Below are 14,223 nucleotides of genomic sequence, written 5' to 3' on the forward strand. Positions count from 1 at the left end.
GGCATGAGCCAGCCACCCGCTGCCATCCAGCCCTCCGCCTCTTCCCAGGACCAGGCTGACGGCTCCTAGGAGCCTGCCCGGGGCTGCAAGAGGCGGGCGCCCGCCTGGTCTAGTGCGGAGATCGTGGACTTCATCCAGGTTTGTGGGGGAGGCCTCCAACGTCCACAATCTCCTCACTAGGCACAGGAAAGTGGCCGTCTATGGCAGGATAGCTGCCAGCCTGGCCACCAAAGGCCACATGCGAACCCAAGAGCAGGTTTGCATGAAAATCAAGTTGGTCCAGTGAGACCCCCAACCCTGAGCCTTGAGCTTAGAACATAAGAACATAATAACAGCCGTACTGGGTCAGACCAAAGGTCCATCTAGCCCAGTAGCCTGTCTGCCGACAGCAGCCAACACCAGCTACCCTGGAGGGGATGGACCGAAGACAATGACCAAGCATATTCCAACAACAAAATATTCCAACAACAAAAAGCTAAAGCTACTTTGGCCTGTTTGAGATAGCAGTGGTTCTGGGATCTACTGCAACTATTATAAGAAGCTTATCTCTCCCTGAAATTCCAACCAGCGCCATCCTTACAAATCATGGTGCCCTACGCAGGCCAAGCGCCTGCACAACCTCCTCTTTGCAAAGGAGTACTCTGAAAGGGAGCCTGCTGCTCCACAGAGGGAGGGGGACTGTTGTTCAGAGCTGCAGGGGCAAGAGCTGTGGAGGGCTAGGGCCTGGGCAGTGGAGGGCAGGAGATGAGTAATACACAACTGCATAGGGCAGCAAGAAATTTTGGGCAATGGGGCAATATTCTACATATGCCTACGGAAGGCTCTGCTTCTAGTCTATGTCCCCAGCAGAGAGGTCCAATTGCCATCCAGATTTGGAAGAACAGTATATTGACAGATCTAAAGTAGCTTCATTCTGGGGAAAATGTACAGGGATTCTGTTAAACTCCACGAAACACCAACTTCCATGGTAATAATTGGAAAAGGTTCTCTTTGTGGGCAACTAACAATAAACCTAGGTTCAGTTTCTATTCAATTCATACAGGAGTATCTCATTAATCTGAAATGCTTAGGACTCTCCATATCATTGGTAAAATTACATCTTGAAGCCTTGTCAGATCATCATAGCTTATATGAACAATATATTGTATTTAATCATGATATATTAAAAAGATTCTGAAGGGTTTAATGAACATTTATCACATTCATCAATCCATAAACTTGACAATATTTTTTCCAAGTCTACATTCTCACCTAGAGAAAGCTAAACTCCATACCTGAAATGCTAACAGAGCATTAGCCTACTCTATGAATGGAAGAAAATTGCCTTGACTTTTGTCTCTTATGGGGAAAGAGTAAAGTTTGGACAGTCATATCTCAACACCTTTCTGTGTTGGTTGGACTCTGTATTGAAGAGTGTGTTAAATATACCTTTTCCAGAACAGCATAGAGTGCATTCTGTGAGACCCCAGCTGCACCTGTAGCCTGCCTTAGAGAGCCCCATATGAGACATCTGCATAGCTTTTACTTAGAGTCTCAATTTGTACTTCATAAAACTTACATGTGGCATCTAGATCAGATGCACAATTTGGTACTGCTAGTCAGACTCTTAAGAATAGGAATGTGCAGAGGCCACTCAAAGAACAAATCAAGGTTATTCACCTATAACCAGAGGTTTTGGAGATGGATTCTGCATAATGATACTCCGTGTCCTCCTCTCCATCTTTCTGAGTCCTAATTACAACTTTGGCCTTGAGGTGGTTAAAAAAGCCAAGGTGTAGCACACCTTGTATTCTTCTATCATCTTGCCTGCTGAGGAGACATGAGGAGAGGTGCAAGGGGCACAAGAGTGCACCAGTAAACACTGCTATTAGAAGGTTCCACCAAGCCAAGCTATAGTTCCAGCACATCCCAAGAATGAATTGAGAATGTGCCAAGGTCCTCATATGTAGCTTGGTTACAGGAGAGTAACTTTAATTTTCCCATGATACTTTAGCTGTCCACTGTCCACATGGTATCTCATGATAGAGATTAAAAAAAACCTCAACTGGTACTTATCATCCAAAACTAAGTTTAAAAAAAAATTTGGGCAGGATATAGGGCATAAAAGGAGGTGTTTAACAATGCTAGGAAAGGTGCCGACAAGCACTCTGTATTAGCTGGCCTTTGTTCATCTCAGTCTGCCAGGGGACTTATTGAGTTTCAGCTCTATTCCCTTGACAGCTTCCCAAGGCATGAGATGATCCTTGCTGCTGGCCTCCCTGGGGAAGCAGACATGTTCTATTTTTGGAATCAGTCTTCCTAATTAGCAACTTCTCTCCCTGCACCCAAATTCCTATGATGCTACATGGCAGGGTTAAGCATGAATGGCCCTGGGGGAGGGGAATGGTTTGTGATGTTTGTATGTCCTGTACAAATTGAACCTTTAATTATAAAGGCTGGAACTGTACATCATTTTTTATGTTTACAGGGGTGACCCTTCAATTGTGAAACTGAATATTGCTATTACTACAGGCTACCTCATTTCTGGTAATTATATATTGTCTATATCACCTACATAGATCTATATTTTATGCTCAGGATGTGATGAGCTTCTATAAATAATACAGGTTTCAATGTAGCTTTTAATAGTACTGCTGTGTTTGTGGTGTAATGTCCGAAGGCAACCTGCTAATGGAGAGAGATGGAAATACTGCATATATCTTATGCTTTAAGATGGTCCACTGAACACCCTTCAATCTTCAGCTCTTGTCCTCCAGCCAGTTCAGAAGGGATGGGAGTTGTGACCCCAACTCCTTTTGGGATGTCCACTGTTACTGGCAGGTTTAATGTGCTTGTTCTCCCTTGTGGCCACATAATGCAAGTGGCAGATTTTTAATAAACCCAACAAAGTCGAGGCAAACAGCTCCATACTTTTCTCTCCCCATTATGCTTATCTTTCCTACACATTTTAAGCCAAAGTCTGATCCTATGTGAAGGAGGTTGGAAATATCTTAATAATTGTATCTGATGTGGCTGTCATCCTTAAATATAATTGTGCTCTCTTTCATGCAACTATTTGTTCTTAATTATAACCTATGTCCAATTATTTATCTTTTGTGATTACTATGGATTATGAATAAATTAAACCAACAAATCAAAGGGCTAATGTTTTTAGCATTAGGGGTCCTTGCCTTGTTAATAACATCTGCTGCTCATTCCCATAGTAGACCTCATCATATTTTGGCAGTGCCTTCAAGCCCCTTTCTCTCTGGGTCTCTTGATACAATTTTTGTGGATTCATGAGTCTTCTTCCAGACCAGGGCCTAAAACTGAGAGGGCGAGGGGTTCCCTGGATTTACTCTTGCTTACAGTGTAACAATATAACTCTTGTTAAAGCTGTGTCCAGGCAGCTCAGCTGCTTCATGTAGGGAATATTAAGATTTATGAATATTTTTGGAAGAATGATAATATTTTAACCAGTGCTTTGGCCTATTTTTTCCTTTCACATTTAATGTCCCTCCAGAGATTGGGGAATGCAAAAATCTTGAGTTTAGAAATGCTCAATTCAAAGAAAATTCAGATTTTTTTTCTTTTTGTGGCTTGAGTTGGACACCATTTGTCATTCAAAATATATGCATAGCTCAGTTAACCAACAAGTTTTCCCTTTTAGATTGCAGTAATATTGAAAGCTTTAAAGAGAAATATTATAGTTCTTAGCTTATGTTGTAATAATTTCATGGTTTTTTTCTTACAGATTTGTTCCTTATTACATACTACTGGAAGGCAATTGGTGATAAATATTTTGTAATTCATCACTTGGCAGCTCTATATGCTTACTACTTTGTATTGGTGAGTACCTTTGGAACCTGACTGGCACTGAACCAGAATTTGTTGGACCATGGGAGGTCAATATTTTCTAGCAGCATTACCAACACTTCCACCATTTACTGGGCTCTTATAAGACATTTAGGGGTAAATTAGAGCTAAATAACAGCACAAAACACTGAGAGCCAGGACTAGTGGCTGTAAACAAACTTTATGGGACTGCAGGAAATTTGACCACACTCATGATATGTTGACATCTGATAACTAAAATCATGCCAGCACACAGATGTTGCTAGATCAGAGAGTGCCGGACTAGAGAGGTTCAACATGTATTTCAATAGTGTTGCCCCAGGAAATCCCAGTTTCTATATTTCTGCATATAAATAAAGATACGTCCTATGCTGCAGCTGGGAGCATGTTTCTGAGCCTGGCTAGACATGCATGCACTGACATGCTTATGCTTGAGCTTGTGCATTAAAAATAGTAGTGTGTCTATGATGGCTCAGGCTAGGCATCCAAGTACAAACCTTGCTGACCCCTTTTCTCACTTAGGTACACGCCAGGGTTTCCTGTAAGTTGTGCACCTGCGCGGGCGCACACAAAAAATTTCAGTCCCGCCTACCCCCTTAGCAGAGTCACATAGCAGTGGCACAGCTGCTCTCAGGGGCAGGGCTATGTGGAGGGTGGCTTCCCCACCCCAGGAGAAGCTGGGCAGCCACCATGTGGCAGCTACTGGAGCTGGAGCCCGGGTTGCAGTACTAAAAAATAGCACCGCTGTTCTGGCTCAAGTCCTGGCACACGGGGCAGCCGCCCGCCACACAGCCCCGGCCCTGGGAGTATCGGGGGCCATGGCTGCATGGTGGTTGCTGGGGCTGGGACCGCAGTGCTGAAAATAGGACTTTGGCCCTGGCTCAAGTCCTTTTGTAATACTGCGATCCCAGCGCCAGCAGCTGTCACAGAGCCATGGCCCCAGCTGCTCCCAGGGCTGGGGCTTCGTGTTGGGGGGTGGCTGCTCTGGCTGCCGCCGGGGCTAAGGCTGAGGCTGCATTGGGAGGTGGCTGCTGCTAGGGCTGCAGCCATGTGGCAGGCAGTGGCTGCCACCGGGTATTGAGGCTGCAGGACTGACGGGCTGGTGGGTGGCTGCTGCTGCTGAGGATTTTTTTTTTTTGCCTGGCTCGGGGTGGTTTATTGGCCTGGCCTCTGGCTAGAAAGACCCAAACAGCAGAAGGGTGGAGGGAATGCAGAGATTCTGTAGTGTCTGGAGGAAGCTGCAGGTGGGGCAGGGTGTTTAAACTCATTGGTCCATATCAGTGCAGTCAATATTCCAGTATAGGGCCCACGCTCTCGCGCATCTTCCCCAGGCAGTGTCCTCACAGTTCATGCCAGGGGCTGTCCTCCTCCCCACCCCCATGTGGAAAACCAAAGAAATGTCCCGCTGCAGTACAACCCCTTCCCCCCCAAATCCCCAGGGTGTTTGGCTCCAGGCAGTTGCTCAGGCTGGAACATGAGTCACCAAGTGGGGCCAGCTGCCCAAGAAGAAACACAAGCCTAGTGCTGCTGAGATGCTTGCTCCCAGCGTCCAGTCCAAAGCCTGTCTAAGCTCCATGGGTCCAACTGCAGGGAGTGAAGTGGCTGTAATGGAATGAGCGGCTGGTGGGGATTGTTCAGAGTCACAGGGGGGCTAGGGGTAGCTAAAGAAAGGGAGAGCAGTGGTGGGGGATGAGGAGACATCGTGGTTAGCTGCGTAACAGGGCAAAAGATGAGGCAGGAGTTAATGCATCTGCACAGTAAGTGGGGCTTTCTTCCATAACAATTTAAATATATATATGTATTTTTGTTAGTAACTGGTGGATGCCATAGTGGCACACATCCAAACAAGCACACATGACATCAATATTGGTGCAGAAGACAAAACTCACTCCGTTCACAGATGGAAAATCTTAGAGGGAACACTGGTACAGACTTGTGTGGCAACACTTCTATCTTTAGCACACTGGCTTGAGCAGAGTTAGTGTTTATCTATCCACAACGAGAAGTACTCTCCCAGTGGCTGCATAGGCATTCCTAAGCACACACAGGCACACTTACTTTAAGACCTTAAATCCCACATAGATTAGGAAGGGTATAATCTTCTGTTATACTAAAATCCTTTAATTAGACTTTCACTGGTAGCCTATATATTCATGTCCAGAATTCTGTTATATGTGTCTGTTCATCTGCAAACAAGTCAAACAGAATGGGTTTAGCTAAACTGTGAAACTGGGAAGTATTGAAAGCACCTGATGGACTCTACTGCTGGCTTCAGTAGCTCAGCAAGGTCAATTCCCATTTGGCTGCTGAAATAGGGTTTAGTATGTAAGTTGTTTAAAAGTCAGACTAATATTAGCAATGTATTGATCTACATAATGGAAGCACATGTTGTTTTTTAATCTGTTTTTGCAGTTTCAGTAAATTAGGTTACAATGACTCATCCTATAAAGTATTTCTCAATGTTATTTTTTGGTCACCAGGTTAGGGTTTAAGTTAAATGACACAGTATAAGTTTTGAACTGACGATTTTTCTCTTTCAAAGAATAAATTACTGTATATGCTGCTTAGACTGTTTTTAGAAAGTTAAGACTATGGCTTTCTCTGTAATGTGAAGATATTTTCTCTGCAAGTTTATTGCTTATCTGTACAAAAATATGCCAAGAGTTAAAATGCTGTAGCTTAAGAAGAACATTTCAATGTCTCTCAGCCCCCACTCCTAAAACTTAAATGTCTTCAGTTTAAAATGTGACACTTAGGTAACTTAGACTTTGAGTCAGCAAAACACTTGAGCACATGCTTAACTTTTAACTTGTGGGTAGTTACTTTGATGTGCTTAAGTATCTTGCTGAATCAGGATCTTAGTACAGTCAGATTTTATTTTAGAATGGTTTTTAATCTTAGGAAAACTTTCTATGAATTTGTATTGGTGAATACCAGTACCAGAAAGTCAAGAATTCAATGCCAGCTCAAAAGTTATCATTCACGGATATGAAATCTGGAACCTAGAGATTCCACAGATTGTGAAATTTGAAATAATTCAAATAGGCATTCCGCACAGCTTTGAGGTACCGTTTCCTGTCTTTATTAATGGTTGGCAAAATGGATTCCATCAGAAACATTTTAACAAGGTACTAATTACCAGATTAGTAATTCCTCACCAATACAAGTTCAATAGTAATAGAGAGGTAGCCGTGTTAATCTGATCTTGCTAAAACAAAAGGAAAAACTGTACTAAATCTGATTTGTCAGTTTAATAATGTATTCACTTTTTTCATTGTATTCCTTTGGTATATATGGTCATGCCAATTCTCTTCCGGAATATGATCTGAGGAAGGGGGTCTGGCCCACAAAAGCTCATCACCTATTAAACCATCTTGTTAGTCTTTAAAATACAAGTTCAGACAGACAACATAAGTGTGATGTTTTACCTCCCCTGCTAAGAATGAGGCTCTTAAATCCCTGAGCTGCCAGCACACCTTTGGGGACAGTACTGCTTGAAGCAGGGAAAACAACTTTGTTGTTGTATCTAATATGAGCGGTATTTAAATAGGCAAGTGGCAATCATAATCTTCAAGGAAATAGGGATTGCAAAGTTGGATCCAACTGCCTGCAAGGTCAACTGCAAATGCCCTCTTTTCTGTTTTGAAAACTGGAAGGGATATATTCCTCGGCAAAGGGTAGTTGGATGCATGCCTTATCACAGATTCCTTTGTTTTCTTGGCTCATCAGTAAAGGAAAGCAGCCTGGGACTTGTTCCTAATTACATCTTGGTTTCTTTGTGTGTTTTTTGTTTGTTTTGGTAATCTGATTTCCTAGCCATAGCATTGGAGCCATTCTTCTTCTTTTTCTATACCACTACTACTACTATTATCTTTGGATCTTCAAAAGGCTTCAGATTTGTTGCATCTAGTAGACTTTGAAATGGAGCAGCTGCAGCAACTTATTTTTGAATCTAGGAATTTAGATACAAGAGGGGATATAAAAAGGCAATTCCTGATGGAGAACTGACAATAGATGGCCTCTGCAAATCCCACTTCTTTGAAGTCCTTACCCAATGTTCTGAATCTGGTGAAAGGAATGACGAATTCTGTGAATTTTTGCACTAGACATTTTAGGTCTATGTGGGGACATGAATAGAGCTTACGCGGTAATTGCTGTCTAGATGATTTGGGGGTTGCTTGTGCCTAAGCATATACTCCCCAGTAGTGTGACTTTGCAATGGAAATGTGCATCAACTCCATTTGCAAATGAATAGCCCCTATCCAAAAGGACTGCAAGTAGGAAAAAAAGACTGAAAGAAAGAGGGACAAACAGATGGAAAATGTGTTAAACTGAAGGAAAAGGGATTAATTACAAACTTTATTTTGATTGTGATTGGGATATGATTTGGAAATCATTGGTTTAATGAGATTAATTAAAATTCATAATTAAATCAGATATATAATATAAATTAATATAAATTATTAGAATAACGTACAGCTGCAAAAATATTTAAAATAAATCATGCTCTGCTCAAAACTAGATCATAACTTTTAGCTGTAGTTTGCTGCACATAGGAAGAAGATAAAACAGCCAAAAACTATTGCCTGTTGTTTTCCACTTTTTACTGTATTTCTAGAGGATTTCCACAAGCCAGTGATCTCTAAATGTGGTGTACATATGTCCAATGTTTTTCTTTTTTTTTTTTTTTACTGTATAAAAATCCAATTGTGACTTTAGGAAAGGAATTAAAACTAGTTGTCCCACTTTACTTATTTCATATTTTAGACCAACAGCACTTTTCATTATTAATGGAATATTATCCTATTTTGACAGACTTCTGAGATGAATCGTCTTTAATTGATGTTGGTGTTTCTTAATTTATCAATATAAAAAATCAAAGGGCAGCAGCATTAGATGTAATAAAAGATTTGAGATCCTACATTTTTTTTACAAATGCTGGGAAACTAACAACAGGAAAATAGTCAATGCATTCTTCAGATTAAATTTCTGATTAAAGTTTGCATCCCTGATTCATCTTTTTAATATTTATCTTGCTGTTTAGGGTGAAGGAATATTGGCATATTTTGGTAACTTCCGTCTGCTTGCAGAGTTTTCTACTCCTTTTGTGAATCAGCGGTAGGTGGTTGATAATTTTACTTTAATGTGTGTCTTGCCATGTTAGATAACTGAATTTAACTATAAAGAACTAATAGAAATTTTATTAATTTTCTCTAGTTGCACTTTGACACAGTCAATTTTATAAGCTGGGAAAAGCTTGCTTGCTATCAAATTTTTGGGCTATTATGCTCACAGAATTATATTACAGTGTATTCCAGAGAAGTTCCTTTTTATTGTAGATGGTATTCTGTATGTAACATGAAGTTGGCATAAATCTATTGAACAAAAGAATATGAATAAGTGTGTACGTTAGGTATAAATAGATTAGTAGATAAAAAATGTGTAATACAAGTTCTTCTTCGAGCGGTGTCCTGAGGATGCTCCACTGTAGGTGTTGGGCTTGTCCTGGCACCGCAGTTCGGAGATCTTTTTAGCCGTAGTCCACCGGACTGCGCATGCACCAGTGCAGCTCGCGTCTTTTCGCGCCTTTCTTCTGCGCGCAGTCTGGCGCCCACCAGTTCCTTCTTACCGTCCCCAGCCACGGACGGAGTGAACATGCTTTCCTCAAAATCCTGTCAGGATAGAGAGAGAGACTTCTGTTACAAATCTTAGTTAGTTAGTTGTATATAGTATATTACTTACTTAGTTAGTTGTTCATAGCTGTAGTCCAAAATAAATAAATAAATTATTTTTCCTTGTACATAGTTAGTCAAAATGCCGGCCTCGCCCAGTTTAAAAAAATGTGAGACTTGCCGAGACGCAATGCCGGCATCCGATGGCCATTCCCGTTGTATACGTTATCTGGGAGAGGGCCACATACCTCAGAAATGCCCGCATTGCTCTAAGCTCACGGCCAGAGCGAGGCGGGACAGAGACATGCGGCTAAAAATGCTCTTATTCGATAAAGCCCTACAACTTCAGGGCTCTGATGAGCCGACCGCAACGTCTTCCAAAACCCTCACCAAAAAGACAAAGAAGAGACCTTCCCCATCTCCGTCGCTACTCCCCTCACGAGTTAGCGTGGGACTTGAACCGGGAACCTCTCCTACCAAAAGTGGCTCCGACAAATCAAAGCAAAGCCGCAGTAAGTCAGCGCCTAGTCCTTCCTTGTCTTCATTCACTTTGACTGCCAAGGTCCCGTCCCCAACTCAAATCTCTCTAGCGGGACGCTCTGTGGCTCACCGGAGGTCTCCTACACAGAGACGCCCTCATGCTACAAGCTGCTCTCTGGTGCCTGTACCAAGCCCATCTCCAGCGCCACAGTGCTCCCCTGTCTTGAGCCATTCACCAGCACTAAGACACTTGCTGGCATCGAGTCGCTCTCCGACCCCGAGGCGCTCACTGGCACGGGGAGATCCGTCGGCACCGAGGGGTTCACCGGTGTCGAGATGCTCGCCGGCACCAAGGCACTCACCGGTACGGAGGCGCTCTCCGGCACCGAAGTCAGTGGCACCAAAACACTCCCCGGCACCGACTCGCCTCCCGGCATCGCACGGCTCCCCTGCGTGCAGATACTCACCAGCACCGAAACGGTCTGCAGTGTCGAGACATTCATCGGCACCGACGCGCTCGCTGGTGCCATCTCCGCCTTCAGTGGTCGAACCATCACGACATGACACATCCAGGTGGGAAGACCATCCGACATCGGATAGACTCTCTACGCCGGCGTCATCATTGTCCGAGCGTTTTCCAGCCCACACGACAGTTCAGCTTAGAGCATGAAGACTGCAAAGCCTCTCATCCAGTCCTCACCCAGCTCAGTTTTCACCGGAGCCTCCATCAGTGTGCGTATCCTACTACACATGATCACCAGAGTACTCACACAGGAGCTATCATGCACCATGTCGCTGTCACCATACCAGTCGATCGCGCAGCTGTACCAGCCCTTCCAGGGACAGGTCTAGATCTCCTAGAGCATCAGATCGTTCCCCACGCTCTGCCTATCATACTGGTAGTAGCCAACCATACCGGGCTCTTTCGCATACATCGCAACACGACCATCATTCACCATCTTACCATTCATATTCACACCGATGATGCACGGTCTCCCCAGGATCAACATATCATTCCCACTCTCCATTTCTACAGGAACTATCCTGTTCACCACCCCAATCAAGGCCGCAGACACCATCCGGCGTCCCATCGTCCCTCCCGTCGCATCATGCCAAGCAACCTGCCACCACACAAGAGGGCTCTTCGGTCCGATCTCCTATGGATGAGTCCTCTTCCTCTCCAAATGAGGCAGTTTTTCAGGGCGATACCTCACCCCCTGATGATTTACATCAATTTCAAGATCTCTTCAAGCGGGTAGCTGATAGTCAACGAGTACAGCTGGCAGAAGTCCAGCAGAAACAACACCAGTTGCTCCGTAATATCAAGCACTCACATCAGAGTAAGATCGCTCTGCCATTGGATGACGCTGTCCTCGAGATAGCAGACGATCAGTGGCAAAGCCCTGCTTCCGCTCCTCCTACCAACAAAAAAGTGGATAAAAAGTATTTCGTTCCTGCTAAAGGGATGGAGTTTCTCTTTACGCACCCACGGCCAAACTCACTGGTCGTGGATGCAGTACAGCAGAAATCGAAAGCCTCACAGCACAAGCCTACCAGTGCGGACAAAGACAGTAAAAGGTTGGACTTGCTTGGGCGCAAAGTATATTCTTCAGCAACTCTAGCCCTACACATGGCTAATTACTCCGTGCTACTAGCTAATCATAGTTTTGACAACTATGCCAAGCTCGTACCACTTCTGGAGCACCTACCAGATACAAAGTGGGAAATCCTAAAAGCAGTAGTGCAGGAAGGCTATACAGCATCCAGAACCGCGCTGCATATAGCTCTCGATGCTGCTGACACGGCAGCCCACATCACCGGCACCTCCATTGTCATGCGCAGAGCATCCTGGCTCCAGCAGTCATATACTCCGAAAGACCTTCTACCGAAACTCGAAGACCTCCCATTCGATAAGCAGAACCTCTTCTCGGAGAAGATAGACCAGCTCCTTCACTCAGGGAAGGACTCTAGAACAACGCTCAAAACTCTCGGGATATATACCCCTCCGTACCGTAGGAAGCAATACACCCCATATCAGAGGCAGAGGCAGTTTACCCAACAAGTGCCTCAGTATAGGCAGCAGGACCAGCAACACAGGGGAAAGCAAAGACAACAAAGGAGGCACCCACCACCAAAAGCATCTGCTTAACATGGTACCAAACAACAAATTTGACGCCATGGTCGAGGGACTCAGAACCACACCTCTCCGCCTGTCTGCCCATGCCACAAGTGCCATTTTCCATCATCCTCTCAGACCTTTTCCATCATCCTCAGGGGTGGGCCTACATTACCACAGACAAATGGGTCCTCCAGACTCTCAAACTAGGGTACACGATTCCTTTCGACTCCCTCCCCCCCCTCACTCCTCCTGCCCCGTCCCTTTTCAGGGACCCCTCTCACGAGCCCCTACTCATGCAGGAGGCTTTCCACCTACTTACCATCGGCGTGATAGAGACCATTCCTGACGAGTTCCGGGGCACCGGGTTCTACTCCCGATACTTTCTAACAGAGAAAAAATCCGGGGGTTGGAGACCAATATTAGATCTTTGAGGTCTCAATTGTTATCTTAGAAAACAGCACTTTCACATGGTTACCCTAGCTACGATAATCCCAGCCCTTCACGACAGAGACTGGTTCATGTCCCTCGATCTCCAGGACACATTTTTTCATGTAGCCATACACCCGGCTCACAGACGTTTCTTATGATTCCAAATTGGCCCGCACCTCTTTCAGTACAGAGTCCTCCCCTTTGGACTCTCATCGGCCCCCAGGGTGTTTTCCAAGACTCTAGCGGTGGTTGCAGCATTTCTTCGCCGTCTAGGGGTTATGATATTTCCCTACCTGGACAACTGCCTCATCAGGGCCCTTTCCCTCAAAGAAGCCCTTACTGCTATGAACATTACGGAAACAGTCTTCAATGCCTTGGGTCTCATTATCAATGCTGCAAAGTCATCTATGACTCCTCATCAGTCCATACAATTCATCGGCACCCATCTGGACTCTATCAGGACAAGAGCCTTTCTACCAATCTCGAGGTTCCACTCAATACAGGATCTAATGCAAGTGCTTCTTATCAGTCCCAGAGTACCTATACTCCTCTGCCTACAACTCATGGGGCATTTCGCATCCACGACATACGTCGTCCAGCACACAAGGTTACATTTTCGCTGCCTCCAGCATTGGATAGCAACTATCTACTCTCCAAACATTCACAATGTTCACAGGATGGTTCCAGTTCCTTCACACGTCAAGAAATCCCTAGCCTGGTGGACCATACCCAAAAATCTCAAGTCTGGCATGCCCTTCCACCGCCCTAAGCCAACAATGCAAATCATTACGGACGCATCCCTCCTTGGAAGGGGTGCTCACCTGGATCACCAACAAATACAAGGCCGTTGGTCTCCCGAAGAGTCTCTGATGCACTTCAACCTTTTGGAACTAAGAGCGGTTCGCAATGCCTGTCAGCATTTTCTTCCACTTATTGAACACCGAGTCGTTCATGTCCTCACGGACAATATGGCTACAGTATATTATATAAACAGACAAAAGGGAGCTCGATCTCGGTCGCTCTGTGCCGAGGCAATACGTTTGTGGAATTGGTGCAATCACCATAACGTCTCCCTCATTGCCGACTACCTGCCAGGCCAACAGAACTGCACTACCGATGCACTGAGCAGGCACTTCTCCATGAACCATGAATGGGAGCTACACCCGCCAATACTGTACAGAATATTCCATCGCTGGGGGTTTCCAGATATAGACTTTTTCGCTACGTCTCGCAATGCGAAATGCCCTCAGTATTGCTCGAGAGCCGGGATCGGACACAGATCCAGAGGTGATGTTTTCCTATGCAGCTGGTCTCACTACCTTTTATATGCATTTCCTCCCACGCCTCTGATTCCCGGAGTGCTGGAGAAAATACGCTCAGACAGAGCCACGGTAATTCTCATAGCACCCTATTGGCCCGACAGACATGATTTCCCTACCTTTATCACATGTCAGCCCGCCCCCCGATCCCACTTCCCAGGTGTCACGATCTGCTCTCATAGAATCATCGTTCCTTGCTTCACCCTCAGATTGACCACCTGGCGCTCACAGCATGGTTTCTCCATGGTTCCAGCAAGCAGAACTAGTCTGTTCAAGTCCAGTTAAGAATGTCCTTTTACACAGTAGGAAGAAATCTACACGTATTGCCTACCTGCACAAATGGAAGCGTTTTTCCTCATGGTGTGCGAAT

At 44.8% G+C, this 14,223-nt stretch overlaps 1 protein-coding gene across 12 annotated transcripts in view; it reads left to right on the forward strand.

The window, feature by feature from the left end:
- TLCD4 (TLC domain containing 4) overlaps positions 1 to 14,223 on the forward strand; it is a 111,230-nt gene that overhangs the window by 67,791 nt on the left and 29,216 nt on the right. For all 12 annotated transcript variants that reach the window (XR_012905962.1, XM_075936573.1, XM_075936577.1 and 9 more), the window contains 3 exons: positions 2,468 to 2,526; positions 3,734 to 3,828; positions 8,879 to 8,952. Coding sequence is in view for 11 of the 12 variants with exons in the window: in XM_075936573.1 (XP_075792688.1) it covers positions 2,468 to 2,526; positions 3,734 to 3,828; positions 8,879 to 8,952 (228 nt within the window). In the remaining variant the exon portion in view is untranslated. The remainder of the gene's footprint in view (positions 1 to 2,467; positions 2,527 to 3,733; positions 3,829 to 8,878; positions 8,953 to 14,223) is intronic.

Source organism: Pelodiscus sinensis, chromosome 9 (assembly GCF_049634645.1).
Source record: "Pelodiscus sinensis isolate JC-2024 chromosome 9, ASM4963464v1, whole genome shotgun sequence".
NCBI classification, from domain to species: Eukaryota; Metazoa; Chordata; order Testudines; family Trionychidae; genus Pelodiscus; species Pelodiscus sinensis.